This window comes from Nerophis lumbriciformis, linkage group LG18, assembly GCF_033978685.3.
Source record: "Nerophis lumbriciformis linkage group LG18, RoL_Nlum_v2.1, whole genome shotgun sequence".
In the NCBI taxonomy this organism is placed as follows: domain Eukaryota; kingdom Metazoa; phylum Chordata; class Actinopteri; order Syngnathiformes; family Syngnathidae; genus Nerophis; species Nerophis lumbriciformis.
In genome coordinates this window covers 35766741-35789848 of record NC_084565.2, presented here as the reverse complement: position 1 = coordinate 35789848, position 23108 = coordinate 35766741, and the positions used below count along the sequence as shown (strand labels likewise).

The 23108-nt window shown below is 39.3% G+C and overlaps 1 protein-coding gene across 4 annotated transcripts in view; it reads left to right on the top strand.

The window, feature by feature from the left end:
• The window catches only part of suco (SUN domain containing ossification factor), an 89396-nt gene that overhangs the window by 24612 nt on the left and 41676 nt on the right, over nucleotides 1–23108 (top strand). For all 4 annotated transcript variants that reach the window (XM_061978217.2, XM_061978215.2, XM_061978219.2 and 1 more), the window contains exons 2-4: nucleotides 18545–18665; nucleotides 21769–21852; nucleotides 21931–22253. In XM_061978217.2, coding sequence (XP_061834201.2) covers nucleotides 18545–18665; nucleotides 21769–21852; nucleotides 21931–22253 — 528 coding nt within the window. The remainder of the gene's footprint in view (nucleotides 1–18544; nucleotides 18666–21768; nucleotides 21853–21930; nucleotides 22254–23108) is intronic.

Sequence of the window (23108 nt, the reverse complement as noted above, 5' to 3'; positions counted from 1 at the left end):
ATGCTTGGTTAGCCTGTCCGTTGAAGAAAATGATCAAGCCTACAGCTTCCACGTCTTTATTTTACAGTGTGTAGCAAAGCCTGCTTTTTTACAACACTGTCTCTGTGAAGGTTTGTTAGATCTCTAATCCATGAGGAAGGATGTTTTTTCTTCATGATGCTATGAAAAGCAGTAGCTTTAAAAGCGAGCATTTTATATTTTGTTTACGCTAGGGTTGTACGGTATACCGGTATTAGTATAGTACCGCGATACTAATGAATCATATACGGTACTATACCGCCTCTGAAAAGTACCGGTCTGCCACCACTTGTCCTTAATAATTATGACAAAATAAGAGAATGGAAAATGACACAATATATTACTGCATATGTCAGCAGCTAAATTAGCAGCCTTTGTTTGCTTACTTACTACTAAAAAACAAGTTGTCTTGTGTGTTCACTATTTTATTGAAGGACAAACTTGCAATAAAAACATTTTGTTTAAATAAAGCCAATAATGCAATTTTTTGTGGTCCCCTTTATTTAGAAAAGTACCGAAAAGTATCAAAATAATTTTAGTACCGGTACCAAAATGTTGGTATCAGGACAACACTAGTTTACGCTCATAAACAGACTTTAGTGACCAGGGGTGTGGGAAAAAATCAATTTGAATTCGAATCGTGAGTCAGAATCAATTCTCATTTTTTTAAAAATCGATTTATTAAAAAAAACAAAAAACTATTTTTTTTTAATTATTTTTATTATTATATTTTTTTTTTTAATTAATCAATCCAACAAAACAATACACAGCAATACCCTAACAATGCAATCCAATTCCAAAACCATACCCGACCCAGCAACACTCAGAACTGCAATAAACAGAGCAATTGAGAGGAGACACAAACACGACACAGAACAAACCAAAAGTAGTGAAACAAAAATGAATATTATCAACAACAGTATCAATATTAGTTACAATTTCAACATAGCAGTGATTAAAAATCCCTCTGACATTATCATTAGACAGTTATAAAAAAAATAATTAAAAAAAGAACAATAGTGTCACAGTGGCTTACGCTTGCATCGCATCTCATAAGCTTGACAACACACTGTGTCCAATATTTTCACAAAGATAAAATAAATCATATTTTTGGTTCATTTAATAGTTAAAACAAATTTACATTATTGCAATCGGTTGATAAAACATTGTCCTTTACAATTATAAAAGCTTTTTACAAAAGTCTACTACTCTGCTTGCATGTCAGCAGACTGGGGTAGATCCTGCTGAAATCCTATGTATTGAATGAATAGAGAATCCTTTTGAATTGGGAAAAAAATTTGTTTTTGAATCGAGAATCGTGTTGAATTGAAAAAAAAATCGATTTTGAATCAAATCGTGACCCCAAGAATCGATATTGAATCGAATCGTGGGACACCGAAAGATTCACAGCCCTACTAGTGACACATTGCTGTTATTGCACATTATTGAACTCCATTAGGACATTTTAAAACAACTATAACTTTGGGAGCCTGCAACCATCTCTCTGGAGATGCAATGACTATGGACATTTTAAAGCCCCACTAAGAATTGACAGTTTTGGTTGATTTTGGTAGTGTTTTGCCAGAAGACCACATTTCCCATGAGGACTAGCGCATATAGCGTCAAACTGACATGATGTCCACTGTAATATTGGCACAAATATTGGTTCTCTAATGTCTACGTTGATGTTAAACAGCAGACACTATCAAGAAATGATCCTGGATTGTGCTACAAACATGACGCTACTACCAAGAATGTATTGAAGGGAGAGTTTTTTTCCAAAGGAAGTAGTGTGGAACTATCACGCAGGTGGCTATTAATTGTTACCACGCACATTTCCGACAGCTTTCATTAGCATTGTCATTTTGATTTGAGCATTGAAACTCACTCACTAGTTTAGAAGGAACAGAGTCAAGGCAGCATTGGTCTGAAATTCCTCGTCTTTGAGCTCACGCTAGCAAGTAAAAGCCGGGGCAATTTCAATCCTGATTGTCCTTTTGTCTTTTTATTTCTCCTCAGACAAAACTTTTTGTTTCTTTGGTTGTATTGGAGCTTCGACCATTATGGCAGTAATTGCACGTAAGCGTTTTTCTTCTTCTTTTAGTTTTCTGGTGGCACGTAGTTGTTCGCATTTACTTCCGTCTTTTTAACGAATGGGGAAAGTGAGTATGCCATATGCCGTAAAGCAAGTCAACACATTTGTAGTTTTTTGTGTGGCACGGTTCCTGACACCCTCCTCAAAGTTGCTATGTGCCAGTGAAAGTGATACAAACCCCCTCAGGCCATGACAGAGGTGTCTTTTAACGAGTTGTAAGTCCATGTATCTTCCCAAAAGTTCCGAAAATATTTTATGAAAGTTGAAAAGTTACTTAGTGCTGCTTTAATGATGATGTTGCTACATGTCCTCCCAAAGTCCCAATGATGTAGTTTTTGGATTCAGACACTCATGTCCTGTTAAAGGGGGGGGGGGGCTTTATCTTGAACGATATCCATTCCATCAGATGTTTAGACTTAGACTTAGACAAACTTTAATGATCCACAAGGGAAATTGTTCAACACAGTAGCTCAGTTACAATGATGGAACGTGTAAGGATGGAAAGGACAATGCAGGTATAAATAGACTAATATAGCGATAAAAAATTTAACGTATATACTAATATATACATAATATGTGTACAGAATAATATATATATACAGATATATTATATTATGTCTATAACATATATATATACTGCCATTTGTCACAAGTCTGCCTCCGCTCAGTAACACCTGTGCGTCCTGACTGTCCTGAGGATACAACAGTGGACTTGTGGATTATTCAGGAGATAATCTGCTGTTTCTCTCTCATATTTGAGGGAAAATGTTAAACATGTGTGCAAACTCTCAAACCCACATTCTCTTGTTTCTCTGGCAGATGTGACTGGCCTACTTTTTTTTGCTTTAACAATTCTTGGCACACATCCTTGGCCCACAATGTGCTTGTGCTGAAGTTGATAGTGGACTTTTGAACTCTCTAACCTCCTTCCTTTTCTTCTGTCTGGGCTTCTCATATTAAATTTGACCGTTTAAGAAACGGAAAATGATGAAAAACTATTTTGCTCATCTTATTTATTGGACTGGACTACTTTCAGTAACTGTTCCACATCAAAAACTATAGCTGTCCAATCACAAAGCTCAGAGTCAGCTGGGTGTCTTATTTAGTATCTGAGTATGAGTTGTAACGGTACATTTAAGCTACTTTCACACTGCAGGGTCGGATGTCTAAGTAGGATTTCTTTCATCAAATCCGTTCTATTTAGAAGCCGTTCACATCCCCCCAAAAAATATGATTTCTAATATGAATGCAATCGGACCTGCATGCTGACATGACGTCATGACGTGGCATGCACTGCAGTGATTAAGGAAGTAAACATGGCTTCCACACTAGTCTGTCTCAGTACAGGCACATTTGTGGCAGTTTCAAGGATTTTGTGCAATCAAACTAACATTTTCGGAACCGAATTATTGTGCATAAAGATTAAGAAGAATTATTATTATTAATTAATTAATTAATTAATTAATTAATTAATTATATATATATATATATATATATATATATATATATATATATTACATATATATATATATATATATATATATATATATATAATAATTAATTAATTAATTAATTATTATTATTAAGAAGAATTATTGTGCGTAAAGATTAAGAAGGAAGTGGACAAGTGTTTTTGCTCTGGCAGTTTCACGGGATATTTTGCTTCAATGTCGGCTTGAAGAGCGTGTCTGTGGGCGAGCAGTCAGAGACGAAAGTGGTGGAACTTTCCTGTGAAACCCCTAAAACATATTTTAACCTGTTTTTTGTTTAATTCCCAACTACCGTATTTTTCGGATTATAAGTCGCAGTTTTTTTCATAGTTTGTCCGGGGGTGTGATTTATACTCCGGAGCGATTTATGTGTGAAATTATTAACACATTACCGTAAAATATCAAATAATAATATTTATCTCATTCCTGTAAGAGACTAGGCGAATGTCAGCAATCGTCACACACACGTCAACCAATAAAAATTTGGCGGGGGCAGGTCATGGCAGAAGTGCATTGAAGGTCATAGGATGCTACCTGCTACTACATCCGTAGCTATAAAAATGGATCATTTCAACATTGGCGGTAACTTATAAAAACTGAGAAGGGCTGAACAAAAATGGCACCGAAAAGGAAATCATATACTGCCGATTACAAGCTGGACATAGTGAAATATGCAGCAGAAAACGGCAAGAGGAAGCGGCGCATACCTTTTGGAGTTGGCAGAGTTGTTTAGAAGCGACACCGAGGAAGAAGATTTCATGGGATTTAGCGATTAGGAGTGACAGATTGTTTGGTAAACGTATAGCATGTTCTATATGTTATAGTTATTTGAATGACTCTTACCATAATATGTTACATTAACATACCAGTTGGTTATCTATGCCTCATATAACGTACACTTATTCAGCCTGTTGTTCACTATTCTTTATTTATTTTAAATTGCCTTTCAAATGTCTATTCTTGGTGTTGGCTTTTATCAAATAAATTTCCCCCAAAAATGCGACTTATACTCCAGTGTGACTTATATATGTTTTTTTCCCCTTCTTTATTATGCATTTTCGGCCGGTGCGACGTAGATTCCGGAGCGACTTATACTCCGAAAAATACGGTATTCATTTCTTAACAGTCTATTTTGGCGCTTATCGCTTTTTGGTGATGTTCTGGTCGGATGAATGGGACCTGAGTGCGTGAGCATTCACATTGAGGACACAACGCGCATATATTTGATTTATATCCACTTACAAAAGAGGCCTGGGTCGGATATGGGACGGCGTGGCGCAGTGGAAGAATGGCTGTGCGCGACCCGAGGGTCCCTGGTTCAATCCCCACCTAGTACCAACCTTGTCATGTCCGTTGTGTCCTGAGCAAGACACTTCACCCTTGCTCCTGATGGGTGCTGGTTAGCGCCTTGCATGGCATCTCCCTCCATCAGTGTGTGAATGTGTGTGTGAATGGGTAAATGTGGAAGTAGTGTCAAAGCGCTTTGAGTACCTTGAAGGTAGAAAAGCGCGATACAAGTGCAACCCATTTATCATTTATTTATTCATATGAAAAATTTGGGATTGCACAGGTCGTGTATGGGCAAAAAAATCTGAATGAACCTGCAGTGCGAACAAGGCTTTAGCACCCAAAGGGTGTGTTTCATTTCATATAGATTATTACTAATTGTAGAAATGAGAAATGGGAGTAGTGCTGTTGGTTGCAACCCTTCAAGCAGGATCTGTTTTTATTACTACTTATTTCTGGCTGACTGGCTAATACAGCTGTTAAATAACTTGAACCAATCATAACACTACCAAACTGAAGTAGGACTAGTGTTCATTCACTCAGGTTTATGAAATCCTGTACAAAACCCAAAACCAGTGAAGTTGGCACGTTGTGTAATTCGTAAATACAATGATTTGCAAATCATTTTCTACTTATATTCAATTGAATAGACTGCAAAGACAATATATTTAATGTTCACACTGAGAAACTTTTTTTTTTTTTTTTTTTTTTTTTTTTTGCAAATAATCATTAACTGAGAATTTAAATGCAGCAACACATTGCAAAAAAGTTGTCACAGGGGCATTTTTACCACTGTTACATGGCCTTTCCTTTTAACAACACTCAGTAAATGTTTGGGAACTGAGGAGACACATCTTTCCCATTCTTGCTTGATGTACAGCTTAAGTTGTTCAATAGATTGGGGTCTCTGTTGTATTTTAGGCTTCATATTGCACCTCACATTTTCAATGGGAGACAGGTCTGGACTACAGGCAGGCCAGTCTAGTACCCGCACTCTGTTACTACGAAGCCACACTGTTGTAACACGTGGCTTGGCATTGTCTTGCTGAAATAAGCAGGGGCGTCCATCATAACGTTGCTTGGATGGCAAGATATGTTGCTCCAAAACCTGTATGTACCTTTTCAGCAATAATTTTGCCTTCACAGATGTGTAAGTTACCCATGCCTTGGGCACTAATACACCCCCATACCATCACAGATGCTGGCTTTTGAACTTTATGCCTATAACAATCCGGATGGTTCTTTTCCTCTTTGGTCCGGAGGACACGACTTCCACAGTTTCCAAAAACAATTTGAAATGTGGACTCGTCAGACCACAGAACACTTTCCCACTTTGTATTAATCCATCTTAGATGAGCTCGGGCCCAGCGAAACCGGCGGCGTTTCTGGGTGTTGTTGATGAATGGCTTTCGCTTTGCATAGTAGAGTTTTAACGTGCACTTACAGATGTAGCGACGAAATGTAGTTACTGACAGTGGTTTTCTAAAGTGTTCCTGAGCACATATGGTGATATTCTTTACACACTGATGTCGGTTTTTGATGCAGTACCGCCTGAGGGATCGAAGGTCACGTTGGTTTTCGTACTTGCTGCTTACGTGCAGTGATTTCTCCAGATTATCTGAACCCTTTGATGATATTACGGACAGTAGATGGTGAAATCCCTAAATTCCTTGCAATAGCTCATTGAGAAATGTTGTTGTTTGACAATTTGCTCGCACGTTTGTTGACAAAGTGGTGACCCTCGCCCCATCCTTGTTTGTGAATGACTGAGCATTTCATGGAAGCTGCTTTTATACCCGAGCATGGCACCCACCTTTTCCCAATTAGCCTGTTCACCTGTGGGATGTTCCAAATACGTGTTTGATGAGCATTCCTTAACTTTCTCAGTCTTTTTTGCCACTTTTGCCATCTTTTTTCAAACATGTTGCATGCATCAAATTCCAAATGAGCTCATATTTGCAAAAACTAACTACGTTTTCCAGTTCGAACATTAAGTGTCTTGTGTTTGCAGTCTATTCAGTTGAACATATGTTGAAAAGGATTTGCAAATCATTGTATTCTGTTTTTATTTACCATGTACACAACGTGCCGTGGTTTTAGTTTTTTAGACTGTTTTTAAGGGGGGACACACAGTTCCATATCTTCATGTTATTGATCAGTATTATTGTTTCACTCTATATTCTTGCTAATGTAACCCGCCCAGTTCAGTTCATGCTATTTTGCGGGACTCAAACCGTGATTGTCCGGCATGTGTTACAAGCACATGCAGGCACTGCTCTTGAGGTTGTCAGGGTGTGTGGTTTATCAATGTACACATGGCCCAGCCAAACTGTCTGGCCTCACTTACACTAGTATGGAAACACTAACAAAGATTCTTTGAAGTATTCTGTTCAAGATAAAAAAAAATGGCTGAAGATCTGAAGAGTAAGTCAAGTTGATGCAGGTTAGGTTACTCAGTTTCACAGTGTAACAATGTGAGATCAGTGTGTGCACGTCACAGTTAGCTTCGGTAGCGGCAGCGTGCCAGAGGGTTTAATGAGCAGCTGATCTGAGATCGGGTGGGGGCAGGTGGTGGGGGTGCTCGCAGATCCGCTAGCATTCTTTTGTCTGACCGAGCAGCAGCTCCAGCGTCATCTTCTGACTCAGCCAAGCTCATTTCCTTTGAGGCCAGAGGCAACCGTGTCCTGATTCAGCATTTGTGTGACTGTACAGAAGGAATTTCAAAAAAGAGCGAGGACGGAAGGTCCAAACACACTCACGTGTGCTGTCATGCCCGACACCTTGGGACACTTGTAATCACCTCGCAGAACATCCCAGCCATGAAGGGATCAAGGCCTTGATGGCATGCCATGCAGCTGCTGATACCATTTGAATCGGCAGATAGACCTATCTTAAGCCGGTTGTTCTTTTTTTTTACTGCTGTCATCAGTCAGGGACTGAAGATTTAATGAACATACCTGTTAATTGGAACTGGTCCCAACACCAACAGGTAATATCCAAGCAGGAAGATGTGTTTGTTAGAATTACTAGAAACCCAGAACCCTCCCATTAACCCAGATTATGTGTAATCAACAACTCATTGTAAAGCTCCGAAAGCCAAGACAACTGCACTTCCCAGAATAGGGCGAAGGTGACGTTGTCCTGTCAATATTCTGCCCGCAGAAGTAATATTGGAGTCGTAACTGAGGAAGGAAATGCCCGTCCTTTTGTGTTGAAAGCATTGCCGGTATCAGCTTCTGCTAACTTTGTCAGGTGTGTCGCATTTGCGCTAATGTCTGTGAGAACCCAGCTTTTTGCAGGATCTCTGCGTAAAGGATGCTGATATAGTGTAGCAACAAATTGCTTACTTCTGTTTTAAATGGGCAAATCAGGTAACCATAGAAAACACGTTATGTACAGTTTCATACTGGCTCAATAGGTATATCATTTTTTTCATCAGTATTGTTACAATAATGTTACCAAAAAATTAAGATTGTATATTATCTAAACAATTACCGTATTTTAGGACTATAAGGCGCACTTAAAATCCTTTAATTTTCTCAAAAATCGACATTGCGCCTTATAACCCGGTGCGCCTAATGTACGGAATAATTCTGGCTGTACTTACCGACCTCGAAGCAATTTTATTTGGTACATGGTGTAATGATAAGTGTGACCAGTAGATGGTAGTCACACCAGAGATGCGTGTAGACCAGGGAGAAGTTTGTATTTACATGATGAGTCGGGTGTGTTTTGACCTCCGCCGAACCCCTGAGGCCGACTCACCGAACCCCTAGGGTTCGATCGAACCCAGGTTAGGAACCACTGGTGTAGACTGACGACACCAAAACTTTAAATGTTCCATTGAAATAATGGAACATTACACACGGCACTCAAAAATCTGTCAAAATGTTTTAGTATGACTTTGAAGCCGCACTGCTTGATGGATTATCGGCCCATTACGGCTACCGTAGTCAGAGATACGAGTATTACTATGGTGTGTGTGTATAAGGACCGCACAATGGCACCCATTAGCAGACATATTTATTATCTGGCGTTTTGTTTCACAATATTATGCAAAACCAACTTTTCTTACCTTCTGGTACCTGCTGATGTGTTATTGAGATCTGCATAAATCCTGAAAATTTGCGCACGTCCGCCACTGTAGTCCGTGGCGATGCCGTAGTCGATAAGCTTCATCTTTTTCTCTTTTTCTCTATCTTCTTGTTATGGAGCATTCATCCTCTGATGTTGCCATTTCTAGTATAAAGTAGCGTCAAGTTCTAACTTATATCTCTCTATGGAAGGGCTAAAAACGACCGGTGTAGTGGGTTTACATTATCCACCCAAGAAACTTTAGTTATAAGAGGGTTCCGGTCGGACGTTTTTTCACGGGACACATTTCCGGCGTTGTAGTTGAACTAGTGAGTCACGGATGAGGAGATGCTGCTCCGTTATTGATTGAAGTAAAGTGTGAATGTCATTAAAACAGTTAGCTCCATCTTTTGACACTTCTTCCACTCTCTAACTTGCACGCTACACCGCTACAACAAAGATGACGGGGAGAAGACGCTGCCGTAGGTGAGCCACGTAAATAAGACCGCCCACAAAACGGCGCATGTCAGAAAGTGACTTGAAAATGTAAAATATAATCGATGCAACATTTTGACCAAAGAACCACCATTACATGTTATGTAGACCAGGGGTTCCCGACCTTTTTTGCACCAGGGACCTGTTTAATGTAGGCATTATTTTCACGGACCGGCCTTCTACGTGTGGCAGATAGATATAGCAAATAAGTGCATGAAAAATGAATACATGAATAAACTCACCATAACGTTCAGTTAGTGGGAGCCCTTGGCTTTTTCCCTTTGCAAAAAAACTCTCCTTAGACTTTTGTTTTTTGCTCATCTTTGCTAGTAGTAGGCTTTGTTTTGACTTTAGTATCTGATGGGTCATAGGTGGTAAATCACATTTAAGGACAAGAGCATGGATTTACAGTATAAGAAAGCTATAAATACTTGACATTAGTTCCAATAGATTTCTAAAAGTGATGTATTCATATTTTGTGCAATATTTCATACATAAATACATTAATGTAAGGTTTTTTGGTCCAATTTTACATGTGCAAATACATCCGTTATTGCTAACTACTTATGTAATAGGACGATGTGCAATAATACCAGCACTTTAACTTACTAGGCCAAAGGAGATGGGTATTTATTTCCTTCAGCACAATTGTTATATGCAACAATTTAGCACTTCTCCATCTGCCTTATGCACTAACTACTATGGTCACTTTGTTCCTGATCTGCCCTGATTTTAAAAGTAGTAGCGATTTTATCACAGTTTTGCTTCTTTATGTACCAATTAGTCTCAAAACTGCTCATTTGAAGTAGGTCAGTCAGAGGAGTATATTTGCAGTTGAGGACTGGTTCGTCTTGCCTGAGGCGCTTCCTCCTTTAGCTCACCCTCACATGGCGATTGCTATTCAGTCTGCATGCTGCCCTTAAGCACCATTCCGCTATGGTGCCTACTGCCTATAGACTGCTATCCATTTGTAGAGCAGGACTTCTTCCTCCCGCTGTTGCATAACATCCTAAAGTAGGTCACACCACGCCCCCATAGCAGGAGCTCTTTCCCCCCCTTTCACGTTTAGGCTGTTTTCTTTTCATTTACAAAGAATGCTTTAATCCTTCATGGCCATGATGCTGAATGGTCGCAGACAGTACCTTTCCCCCTATTAGTCTGGGTCAGGTTTAGCTGCAGAAAATACTCTTCTTCACTTGATTTAATTCCATTGTAAATATGTGTTTTATGAACAGCTGCTTTTATTGGCCCAGTGAGTTATTTTCCAGTAGCACTCTCGGAAGTTTGTACAGCGTTGTTTACCCTGGGATGTACTCTCAAAAAGAACTGGTGTGGTGTGATGCAATGTACGACACTTAAGTAATCAAACAAGCAATGAGTGACTCTCTCTTTTTTGGAAAAAAAATAACGTCATTGCTAAGTTAAGTAGTCGGCTTTGTGGCGACTGGCAAAACAATCATGAATCAGTTTTCAACATGCTTATTTTTAAAGGTCCCCAATTCTACGAAAGTGATTTTTCTAATGGTTGGGTTACTTTCCCACTTCCCAGTCCCTGGGAATCGATACCTGTACTCAAGGGTACCTTTTTCCGGTACTTTAATGGGTTCATGTGGTAATAAATCTTAATTTGTAAAAGAAAAAAACTATTTTTTTATTCACACTGAGCTGATAATTATAACTATGCTGTCCAGTTGTTGCATCCTGCTTTCCGACACTTCTGAGTCTCATTTGCATTATGCATTAATTTCAGTTTGTCCTTGCCGTATTCAGGAAGTGTTTATACCCATCGATCCATCCATTTTTCTACCGCTTGTCCCTTTCGTACCGTATAGCAAAAAAAAAGAAAATGTTCTAAGACAAGTATTGCACTTATTACTACAGCAACTGTCTGATTGTAATGTGCATTTTAATTGTAGCTTTGATTAGCTAATTTTTAGGTGTTCAAATGGTCACGTAAAATCGCTAAAGCTAATTGGTTGCATGTATAAGGCATATCCAATGTAAATTAGTATTTTGAAAGGTAATGCTTGCTTTGTTGGCTTAGAATATTGCAACATTACCTAGAGCAGGGGTCAGCAACCCGCGGCTCTTTAGTGCCGCCCTAGTGGCACTAAAAGATGGGGACTAAAAAGATGGGGGGAAAGTAATTTTTTTGTTTTAGTATGTTTTTTGTTTGAGGACAAGCATGACACAAACCTTCCCAATTGTTAGAAAGCCCACTGTTTAATATGTTTGTGTGTATGATGCACTAATGAGAGTATTTGGTAAACATCGTTTTGTTCGACTAATTTTGGCGGTTCTTGAACTCACCATAGTGTGGACTGCGACGCAACAGTTTGTGTACCGTATTTTTCGGAGTATAAGTCGCTCTGCAGTGTAAGCCGCACCGGCCGAAAATGCATAACAAAGAAGGGAAAAAACATATATAAGTCGCACTGGAGTATAAGTCGCATTTTTTGGGGAAATTTATTTGATAAAAGCCAACACCAAGAATAGACATTTGAAAGGCAATTTAAAATTAAAAAAGAATAGTGAACAACAGGCTGAATAAGTGTACGTTATATGAGGCATAAATAACCAACTGGTATGTTAACGTAACATATTATGGTAAGAGTCATTCAAATAACTATAACATATAGAACATGCTATACGTTTACCAAACAATCTGTCACTCCTAATCGCTAAATCCCATGAAATCTTATACATCTAGTCTCTTACGTGAATGAGATAAATAATATTATTTGATATTTTACGCTAATGTGTTAATAATTTCACACATAAGTCGCTCCTGAGTATAAGTCGCACCCCCGGCCAAACTATGAAAAAAAACTGTGACTTATAGTCCGAAAAATAGGGTATATTTATTATCGTCACAAAATCTTTTTTACTTTTTAAAAAATTCATATTATGTGACAAAAAATATAGAGCCGCAAAAAATGAAAAGCAGTATCAAAGTCTTATAATGAAGGCAACACATGATGTAAGTGTCTATATTAGCTATAATAGCCTACTATCAAAATGACTGTCGCAGGCTGAAGCAAATCTTTGTTGACAGAAATGTTGAAATGTAATATTTATTCGACACATTTTTACAACATTAGTATATCAGAGGCTACTCAGAAGGTGAGATAACTCCTGGAAATTACCGGATTTTAATGGCCAAAGGTATAGTTGTGTTTGTCCAAGTTAAAGGAAGCGGCAGGCTGTCACATTGAGCAATAACGCGATAATAATAACCGTGATAATTTTGGTCAATTTTCATATCGTAACATCCCTACTGAGAACCTACATATTCGTCCCTTCAGCCTGTTTATAAAAAAACAAAAAACCTATGAGTGCCATCCTTGGATAATTTATTCTTGCAAGTTGAATTTAGAGCTGTTAAGTATACAAGTATAAGTATACAAAGTTGATACGCAGTGACGTTCCTAAAATATTTGAATGAAAAATATGAGGCTCACGGCTGAAAACAGGACAATAACTACCTGAAGTTTAGGTCTTTTTTTAACGTGATGTCATTATCCTTTTGTGGGCTTTAAGCCCACAAAGGTTGCATACGCCAAGTGTCATGGTCCGTGACATGCTGTACGTGCAAAGAAGCCACCACCGTGCATCTTTAATTCCTGGAGCGGTCGAGAAGGACATAGAAAACATTCATGCAACACAAGCGGTGGACCTAAATTTAACCCGGTGCTTATATTATCTTGTGGTTACCATTCAGGCTATACTTTAAGCTCCTACATTGGCTTTTGTGGTTTTCTATGGACCTCAGGATAGCGTACTTTTAGACCATATACTGGTTCTTTTGAATAGTCTAGGTCGGATGAAAACCTTATTGGAGATTAATCACAATTTCTTTCTTGGTCTTGCAATTTGGTGATTTACGGAGTGTTGCTTTAACCTTTACTGTGTTGCACTTCAGCTTCAAATGACATGTATGTATGTCAGTCATAAATAGCCCTGCTCTCCAAACACCCCCAACATGTATCGCCTTGACTATAGAACAAGACTATAAAACCGGTCAATTGTGAATGGACGCTCGTTTTGCAGAGTGAGTGACGGCACACAAGCTCTCAGAGATAGTTGTCTGTGGGATGTAGTGTGTACACATTGCTCATCTTCTTGATTGACTGATCGCTGACAAGACACTAACATGACTGAGCTTTTTACACTCAAGGATGCTCAAGCTTGTTGGCCTCCTGCAATCATACAAAGTTGAATGCCCATATTGTCTTACACATGGGAATATAACCACAGTTTAGCCTCTGAAGCAGAGGTCTTTGACTGGGGTTGGTGACCTATGGGGGGTCGACAGAGGTACTGCAGAGAGTTCTGGAAATTTCTGGCTTAGATTTTTTTACATATCTTGTTGTATATTCAGTAGGGGTGTGACTCTTTGGGCAGCTAACAATTCGATCTGATTCCGATTCCTGGGGTGACGATTTAAAGGGGAACATTATCACAATTTCAGAATTGTTAAAACCATTAAAAATCAGTTCCCACTGGCTTAATATATTTTTCGAAGTTTTTTTCAAAATTTTACCCATCACGCAATATCCCTAAAAAAAAAGCTTCAAAGTGCCTGATTTTAACCACCCGTCCATTTTCCTGTGATGTCACATAGTGAAGCCAACACAAACATGGCGGAAAGAACAGCAAGCTATAGCGACATTAGCTCGGATTCAGACTCGGATTTCAGCGGCTTAAGCGATTCAACAGATTACGAATGTATTGAAACGGATGGTTGTAGTGTGGAGGCAGGTAGCGAAAACGAAATTGAAAAAGAAACTGAAGCTATTGAGCCATATCGGTTTGAACCGTATGCAAGCGAAACCGACGAAAACGACACGACAGCCAGCGACACGGGAGAAAGCGAGGACGAATTCGGCGATCGCCTTCTAACCAACGATTGGTATGTGTTTGTTTGGCATTAAAGGAAACTAACAACTATGAACTAGGTTTACAGCATATGAAATACATTTGGCAACAACATGCACTTTGAGAGTGCAGACAGCCCAATTTTCATCAATTAATATATTCTGTAGACATACCCTCATGTCAGCAGGCCAGGGAAGCTAGGGTCGATATTCTTCTCTGGATCATCTTCGGGACGGTGTGAGCTAAGACATCCAGGGGGTTTAGCTCGCTCGTCTGCGGGAACAAACTGCCGCCATTGCTTGCCGTGCTACCGAGGTCCTTTGTCCCTGAATTGCTCACACACTCCGGCAGATTCAATGGGGGTCTGGCGGCAGATTTCTTTGACTTTATCGTTGGAAATGCATCTGCTTTGAGTGTCGCAGGATATCCACACATTCTTGCCATCTCTGTCGTAGCATAGCTTTCGTCGGTAAAGTGTGCGGAACAAACGTCCAAATTCTTGCCACTTTCGCATCTTTTGGCCACTGGTGCAACTTGAATCCGTCCCTGTTCGTGTTGTTACACCCTCCGACAACACACCGACGAGGCATGATGTCTCCAAGGTACAGAAAACAGTCGAAAAAACGGAAAATAACAGAGCTGATTTGACTCAGTGTTTGAGAAAATGGCGGATTGCTTCCCGATGCGACGTCACATTGTGACGTCATCGCTCCGAGAGCGAATATTAGAAAGGCGTTTAATTCGCCAAAATTCACCCATTTAGAGTTCGGAAATCGGTTAAAAAAATATATGGTCTTTTTTCTGCAACATCAAGGTATATATTGACGCTTACATAGGTCTGGTGATAATGTTCCCCTTTAATTCTGAATCCATTCTCGACTCAACACGATTCTCGATTTAAACCGATTCACGCAATGTAATATTTGGGATAATATTCATTATGAACATTTTTCAAAACAGGTTACAGGTTAGAAAAGAGAGCCTGAAAATGTTTTTATTTGAACTTTTTTTTTTTATGGATTTCTATAAAAAAAATATCCATCGATTTTCTACCGCTTGTCCCTTTCGGGGTGACGGGGGTGCTGGAGCCTATCTCGGCTGCAATCGGGTGGAAGGCGCGGTACACCCTAAACAAGTCGCCCAAAATATGTATTTTTTTTTTTTTTAAATACATTTTTGAAATTTATGAATCAATTTAGAATTGGGATGAATAAGAATTCGATTCGGATGTGAATCGATTTTATTTTAATTTTATTTTTTGTCCACCAGCCCAAATATGTAATTTTTCCACAAATCTTAATGTCTTTTAAATACCATGAATTGATTAACATGGACCCTGCCTGACTTAAACAGGTTGAAAAACTTATTCGGGCGTTACCATTTAGTGGTCAATTGTACGGAATATGTACTGTACTGTGCAATCTACTAATAAAAGTTTCAATCAATCAATACACATTAATATTGTGTAATCAAACACACTGTAATGTAGTTTATAAATGGCAGTGTTTGAAATAAAAACATGAATAGCTACTAAAATATTAATGTTAGCATTCAAGATAGGTAGCGATTAGTGTGCTCGTTGGCAGCTTGCTATTAGCGACACTATACTGTATAACTTGAATATCTTGGTATTGTACAACAAGGTACATTTAGGGCCAGTCTAAGTGAAAACACAATTTTATACAATATAAATTAGTAGGTAGTTGCTCCATCTCTCCATCAATTTGGGGGTCCCTGGAAAACGTTGAAGATCCCTGCTCTAAAGTCATGCAAAACACCAGCATATATAGTTTTACACTTAAACAAAAATATTTTACGTACTTCAACTAAAATAAGGGCATGGGTCCTCTTGCAATCTAAAAAAAACCCTCCAATGCAGTAGGTACGTGAATCGCCTTTTTGTTTTTTTAATTAATAGTAATGAACTTAGTTTTACACTTGTTAACATGTTAAACATGTCAAAATATTACTTTAAATACTGTCTACATGGTTAATAAAGTTTCTATGAAGAAACGCTATTATTTCAACTAAGCTAACTCCTACCCCTGAACATTTGCCAAAGCATGCAGCCCTACTGTGTCGCCTGTGCTATTATTTTTCTGACAAAAACACCACATGATGGCGCTGTTATTGAACGCTCATTAGTCGTATTTGAAATTTCTCACACAGCTGAAATACATTCTAAGAAAACACCCCCTGTAACTTAAAGGTGTTTAGCCCAAACACCTTTAAATGGACTGACAAGCACAAGTGTGTACACTTTGAGCAAGATAGGTTGGAAAAACATGGCAGTCCCCTAGCAAAAAGGTATTGACCAGGGCACAGGTGGGACTGGGCAACTAATTGTCCATAAGTCATTGACTATTTGTCTAATTGTTATAAAATTTAAGGATTTGATTTGAGGAAAGAATATTTGTTTCTCAGCCGTACTTGGTTGTAATACACCTTTCCACCACTTGTGGCAGTCATGGTAGTCTCGAGCTAAAATCCTGAAGTTTAAGCGCAAAAATGATGACTAAAGTGGTGAGGCTGTTTTTTCAATTGCACTATAATTATATCAGCAGTTAAGTTATGAAACATAATGTTTAAAATCTCGTGTATTTTTTTTATCTTTATTTTTTTATGCATAACATAATTGTATGACAATTTATTTTTCGGCAGTTATTTATGAACAGTATATTTTGGTTAGTACTTGTTTTTCTAATCAGCCTGACCTAAGCCTAGGGTTTGTGTTTAAATAAATAATCCTTGTGATTAACACATGGTTTCATGTCATTTGACAAGGTTGTAAATAGAGATGTCCGATAATGTTTTTTTTGCCGATATTCCGATATTGTCCAACTATTAATTACCGATTCTGATATCAACCGATACCGATATATACAGTGGTGGAATGAACACATTATTATGCCTAATTTTGTTGTGATGCCCCGCTGGATGCATTAAACAATGTAACAAGGTTTTCCAAAATAAATTAACTCAAGTTATGGAAAAAAATGCCAACATGGCACTGCCATATTTATTATTGAAGTCACAAAGTGCATTATTTTTTTTAACATGCCTCAAAACAGCAGCTTGGAATTTGGGACATGCTCTCCCTGAGAGAGCATGAGGAGGTTGAGGTGGGCGGGGTTGAGGTGGGGGGTTGGGGGGCGGGTAGCGGGGGTTGTATATTGTAGCGTCCCGGAAGAGTTAGTGCTGCAAGGGGTTCTGGGTATTTGTTCAGTTGTGTTTATGTTGTGTTACGGTGCATATGTTCTCCCGAAATGTGTTTGGCATTCTTGTTTGGTGTGGGTTCACAGTGTGGCGCATATTTGTAACAGTGTTAAAGTTGTTTATACGGCCACCCTCAGTGTGACCTGTATGGCTGTTGACCACTTGACACACACACACACTTGTGTGTGTGTGTGTGTGTGTGTGAAAAGCCGTAGGCATTATGTGATTGGGCCAACACGCAAAGGCAGTGCCTTTTAAGGTTTATTGGTGCTCTGTACTTCTCCCTACGTCCGTGTACACAGCGACGTTTTAAAAAGTCATACATTTATCTTTTTGAAACCGATACCGATAATTTGGAAACCGATGCCGATAATTTCCGATATTACATTTTAAAGCATTTATTTAAAATCAAGAGTGAGACTATTAGTTCAGTGTTAATATTTGAGTGGGCCTCAGGCCCCTTTTTGTAGTGGAAAAAAAGTTGGGCTGCGATGTCAAAAAGGTTAAGATCTACTGTGCTCGTGTGTCTTCCAAACCATTTACTGGATAATCCATTGGGGGCGCCACAGGCGTAATTTATCGTCATGTGAACAGAATTAGGACAAATACAATTGAGAACAAATAGACGTCAGGCGTTCCACTGTGTTCAAACACATACTAAGCTTTAGGGTGTGATCTATTATTATTATTATTATTATTAACAATGGTGAAACCAACATAGGGATTTCCCAATCAGTCTTCACTTGCCTCATCCTCATACAATTATATCAACCAAACCGGTTTATTCTCAGTACGAGACTCAAGTATTCCTGTGCTCAAAAGTGCTACCATGCATCGTACATTTATTTTTGTCACAACGATAATGAGCTTGTGCCATCATGTGAGTGCAGTTTGCCTTGTGGAGCTGCAGACTCACAGCAACTATTGAAGAAGCCTTTTTTCTATGCAAGTACACATTTATCATGCAATTCTCCACTTGTGTGTGTTGCAGGTACCCTAGTCATCATGCCTATTGTTCGGAGCACAGCTTGTCTGGCCCAGGTGAGCCTGCTGAGGACAGGGACAACATCCCTGATGACCGAACACAGGAACAGGACTCCGCAGAACCTCAGGTCTGTCTTCATTTTCTGTAGAATTTAGAATGATTATTTTTGCGCCGACACATGCTGCTTCACCTTGTCTGTGCGGGAGAGGTACTATTAGACTTGAGAACAACCCAGATGGCCGGTGGAGTGAGCGGGGTCAAGCCCTTATTGACCTCGTAAGAGAAGGAGGTGGATCCTGGATAGGGTTCAGGATTATGGAGGCCTGTGCATGTTAAAGAAGTCCTCTGCAGTAACAGTTTCCAGAATCGCAGATCTGACATATTTTAACTTATTATGGTTAGTTTACGAGCTGATTATCTCACTGAAAGCCTGGAACCATGCATCAAAAGCTCCATAAAAAGAAGCCTAGTTCCACGTTGTCAGAAACTTATCTGACTAATGAGTCATAGAACATGGGGGTGGGTGGGAGCTAGGGATAGGTATTGGCGGGGACTGTGATATGGCGATATATTGCAATATTCTACATAGTTCACTGATACATTTAGAATGCAGCTCCAAGTAAAAGTTATACATATGTACACTAGATGACTATAGTTAATTGGATAAACTAAGTCAAAAAATAGTAGGAACTCAACTTACAAGCTTAATTGGTTATGTGACCGAGCTCTTAACTCAAAACACTCGTATCTCGAATGAATGATGCTCATTTAAATAATTGAAATCAATTTAATTGGTGCTTCCCCCCCCCCAGCTTTGAGCCGGACCCCTTGTCCCTATTGCAAGTCTCAAGTTTTTTTTTAATGTTGTAATATGTGCTCAAATGTGCTTATTGTTATGTTTGCTAAGGTTTTTTTTTCTCGTCCCAAACTAACCTTCCTCAGAAGGGCAGTTTGGGATTGGCCTTTTTTCCTCTCCATTCTCCTTCCTCTTGTTCTCCCCTTCTTACCTTTTTATGTGGCGCCGCTCCCGTGGCGACCCAACCAGCCTCCTGTCTTGTCCAACCCTGTCGTATTTAGATTTATTTTTGGACGGGATTACTGTTGCATTTCATTGCACTCTTTTAGTGCAATGATGGATAAGAAGCATCTTGTGTCTAGAAAAGGGCAACATTTTAACAAACATTTAGATAAGAAATATTGTATATAAAACCGTACAATAGAATGTACCACTAACAACTACAGTGGTTTTATGAAGTCATGTTGGACTTATACCGTGTCTCATTCAGCTGCTTTTCTGTCAAACACACAATCATCAGCTTTTCCATATTTTCTTGGATACCTGTCCGTTGTCATATTATTTTCACCAAGTTGACAACACACGGTTGTTTTTTTTGTTTTCTTTCTTAAATTCAATGAATTGCTTCTCAGTACTGTGCTGCACTTTCACTTTCTTCCTTCCCATGGTTGGAATATCAAAGTTATGTCGATCTCTAGCTATAAGCTATTAATAGCAGTAAGACCAGATATTTTGGGCGGATCTTATGGGGTTCAACGTGACATTTGCTATGCAAACTATTGGCGGGAATGATACTAGTTAGAATAGGACCTGTTTTGCGGGGTTTTAAGTACGCCTTTAGCACACATGCTTGCGCTCAGCAAACTTTAGCCTTGCGGTTGGATAACAATGGGGAGTTATTTATCTTGTTAGGTTTGCGGTCCCACTAAAGGCTACTAATACACACCACAATGACGTCAGTTTACTTGAAATGTTTGTCCAACCTCTCCTTCCCTTACAGCTAATGGGGCTGTTTTGTCTTGGTGTACTCTGTCACGTATGTGCGCAGAAGATGATCAATGTGTTGAAGCGACTGGCCTGACAAGGCAGTTTTGCAGGCCTCATAGAACACACACACACACACACACACACACACACACACACACACACACACACACACACACACACACACACACACACACACACACACACACACCTCTAACCCACTGAAACACTTTCGAATTTGCTTTAATTCAAACTGTAATAAATGATTGTTTAAATCAAGTGAAGACTCAATTTTAATCTACAAAATGATTAAAAAAGTAACAAAACTCAAGGACCAAGAGGGGGAAAATGATAATTGCAATAAGGTTTACGCGAGTCATTAAAAAGCATTAAAAGTAATTAAATGGGTTTTGCAAAAATGAAGGCCTTAAGTGGCATTAAAAGGCATTAAATTCAATGTCCAGAGTCATTAAAAAATGTAATGCGTTAAAATCACACATGCATTTGGCAATTAAAGGCATGCAGCAGTTATTTATTTGGTGTGACCAACAGAGCAACTGCTGCTGACGCCACCACAACTAGCAGCTGCTGCTACTACCACAGCAAAATAAATACAATAAAACAAATTCACAGATTAAACCGTCTTGTGAGCCAATTGTAATTTACTAGCGGGTAAAAGTTAATGTAAACTTTTCAATTATTCAAGATTATCATTGTCAAATGCTGACAATTTTGTCTATACAGACAGCTCTGTATAGACAAATGTTCTACTGTGGTAGGACATTTGGCGTTAAATTTATTTTGAGTAAGTGGCCTTGTGGTAGATCGGTAGATCATGAGTTCAAACCCCGGCCGAGTCATACCAAAGACTATAAAAATGGGACCCATTAACTCCCTGCTTGGCACTCAGCATCAAAGGTTGGAATTGGGGGTTAAATCATCAAAATGATTCCCGAGCGCAGTCACCGCTGCTGCTAATTTCACCACACCCAGTGTGTGTGTGTGGCAATCATTGGTACTTTAACTTTTAACTTTAATTAAATTAGTTTCACTGAAACCCTGTGGAATTATCTATAGGTTAGTAGCAAACTGCTCAGTCAGCATTATTACACTGATAAGTTAATTGTAAACAACATTTTAAAGCGTATGCAGAGCTAGATAAAGCTGTTGGCTGCTAAATATTTGTGATGCTTCAAATACAGACACTAGCATCTTGTGTTCATAAGAATAATTTCGGGGTTTCCTACAGCCACAACTGTTATTTTTTTCCGCCCCAATTGGACTTATTATCTTTGGTAGACCAAGCAGCCAGCGTCTACAGAAGACCGAGAGGATAATTGAATACAGATGTTAATTGCAGCATTTTTTAAGTCACTTTTTGTAGTTTTAAGATGGTTTAAATGTTACTTAAAACCTTAACTTTGTGGTTGATTCATATGTGTCTCCATAGGAGGTGGAAGACCGGACAACACACACCTCCTACACTGTGGGACAAGAGGCTGAGAGAGCAGCACACAACGTGCATCAAGAACAGGTAAAATCCTGTATTGTTTTTAGTGTTTTTTTGCTTATGCAAACCTGTCACACGTTTGTTTTCTTTATGTCTATGCAGACTGTGATTCCACATGGAGCAGAGGAAGAAACCAACTCGGAGTCCGATACTGTACCAGTCGCCAATGAGACAGAACCCTCAGCAGACCATGTTGTTGATTCAGACCCGCAGACAAAAACCCGTGTCCAATACCAGGACCGTGACCAGGAAGCTCCGGTTTCCTCCACATTAGAGCTAGTTTCAGCATCCGAAGATGCCCCGCGCCCCGACAAGCTCCTTGACGCTGACTCCGCCACTGCTGCTGCCGACTCGGACCCTGTTGCAATTCCGCATGAAGCCGACAACACACCTACCTCAGAGAGTGCTGCTCCGACTCACACGGGGTAAGAGTTTCATTTGATAGTTTAATCACAAACTGCAGCGTCAAAGTAGACCAAGGGCCTCATGTGTTAAGCTTGCGTGCGCACAAAATTCTGGCGTTCGCCCCTTTTTCATGGCAAAGATCCGATGTATCAAGAGCGAAATGAGCGTGGAACGGTGCGCTGCCTCATGCCAACATAATACTTCACATGCACACATTTCTACAGGCTGCGGATACTTTGCCGACATACAGAGGTTGTCGTTAGGGCTTTGCCAATATTTGATTTCAACAACTGAGGCATTTAATGCTTCATTTCATATTCATATAATTATTCACAAGGACGTCTATTTATCTTGGCGATCTTTTTTTTACCACCTATTGCTGTCACAATGTGTTTTTGACCCCAGCAAACGTGCTTGGCCAGTCGTGCTGACAGCAGCAGCTGGGGGTTGCAGAACACAGGCACCGGGGACGGTGGAGGAATGGGCTGACATTGTGTCACGTACGGCTGCTACCGCAAGTAGCTCTCCTGGGTTGTAATAATAAATTGAGTAATCAAACAAGAGTCTGTTTTTCGTATCCTTTTTGATAAGCTGGCATGTTTAAATTTAATAGATAGCAAGCCAAATATTACAAAATGTTTACATGAAACTCTAATCTGGCTGTGAACACTTGTTATAAATTACACATATTATATTTATCTTGGGGGTAATTAGAGTCACCTCCCTTTGTAGCTCTCTACAAGTTTTTACGTATTAATGCAGTGGCTATCTTTTTAAACGGGATGCAGTACTACTTTATCTCCGGTACACTCGCCTGTTTTGGGCTTGCACATCAATCCTCTTTCTCACCTTCTTCGTTATGTCGTACCACTTAT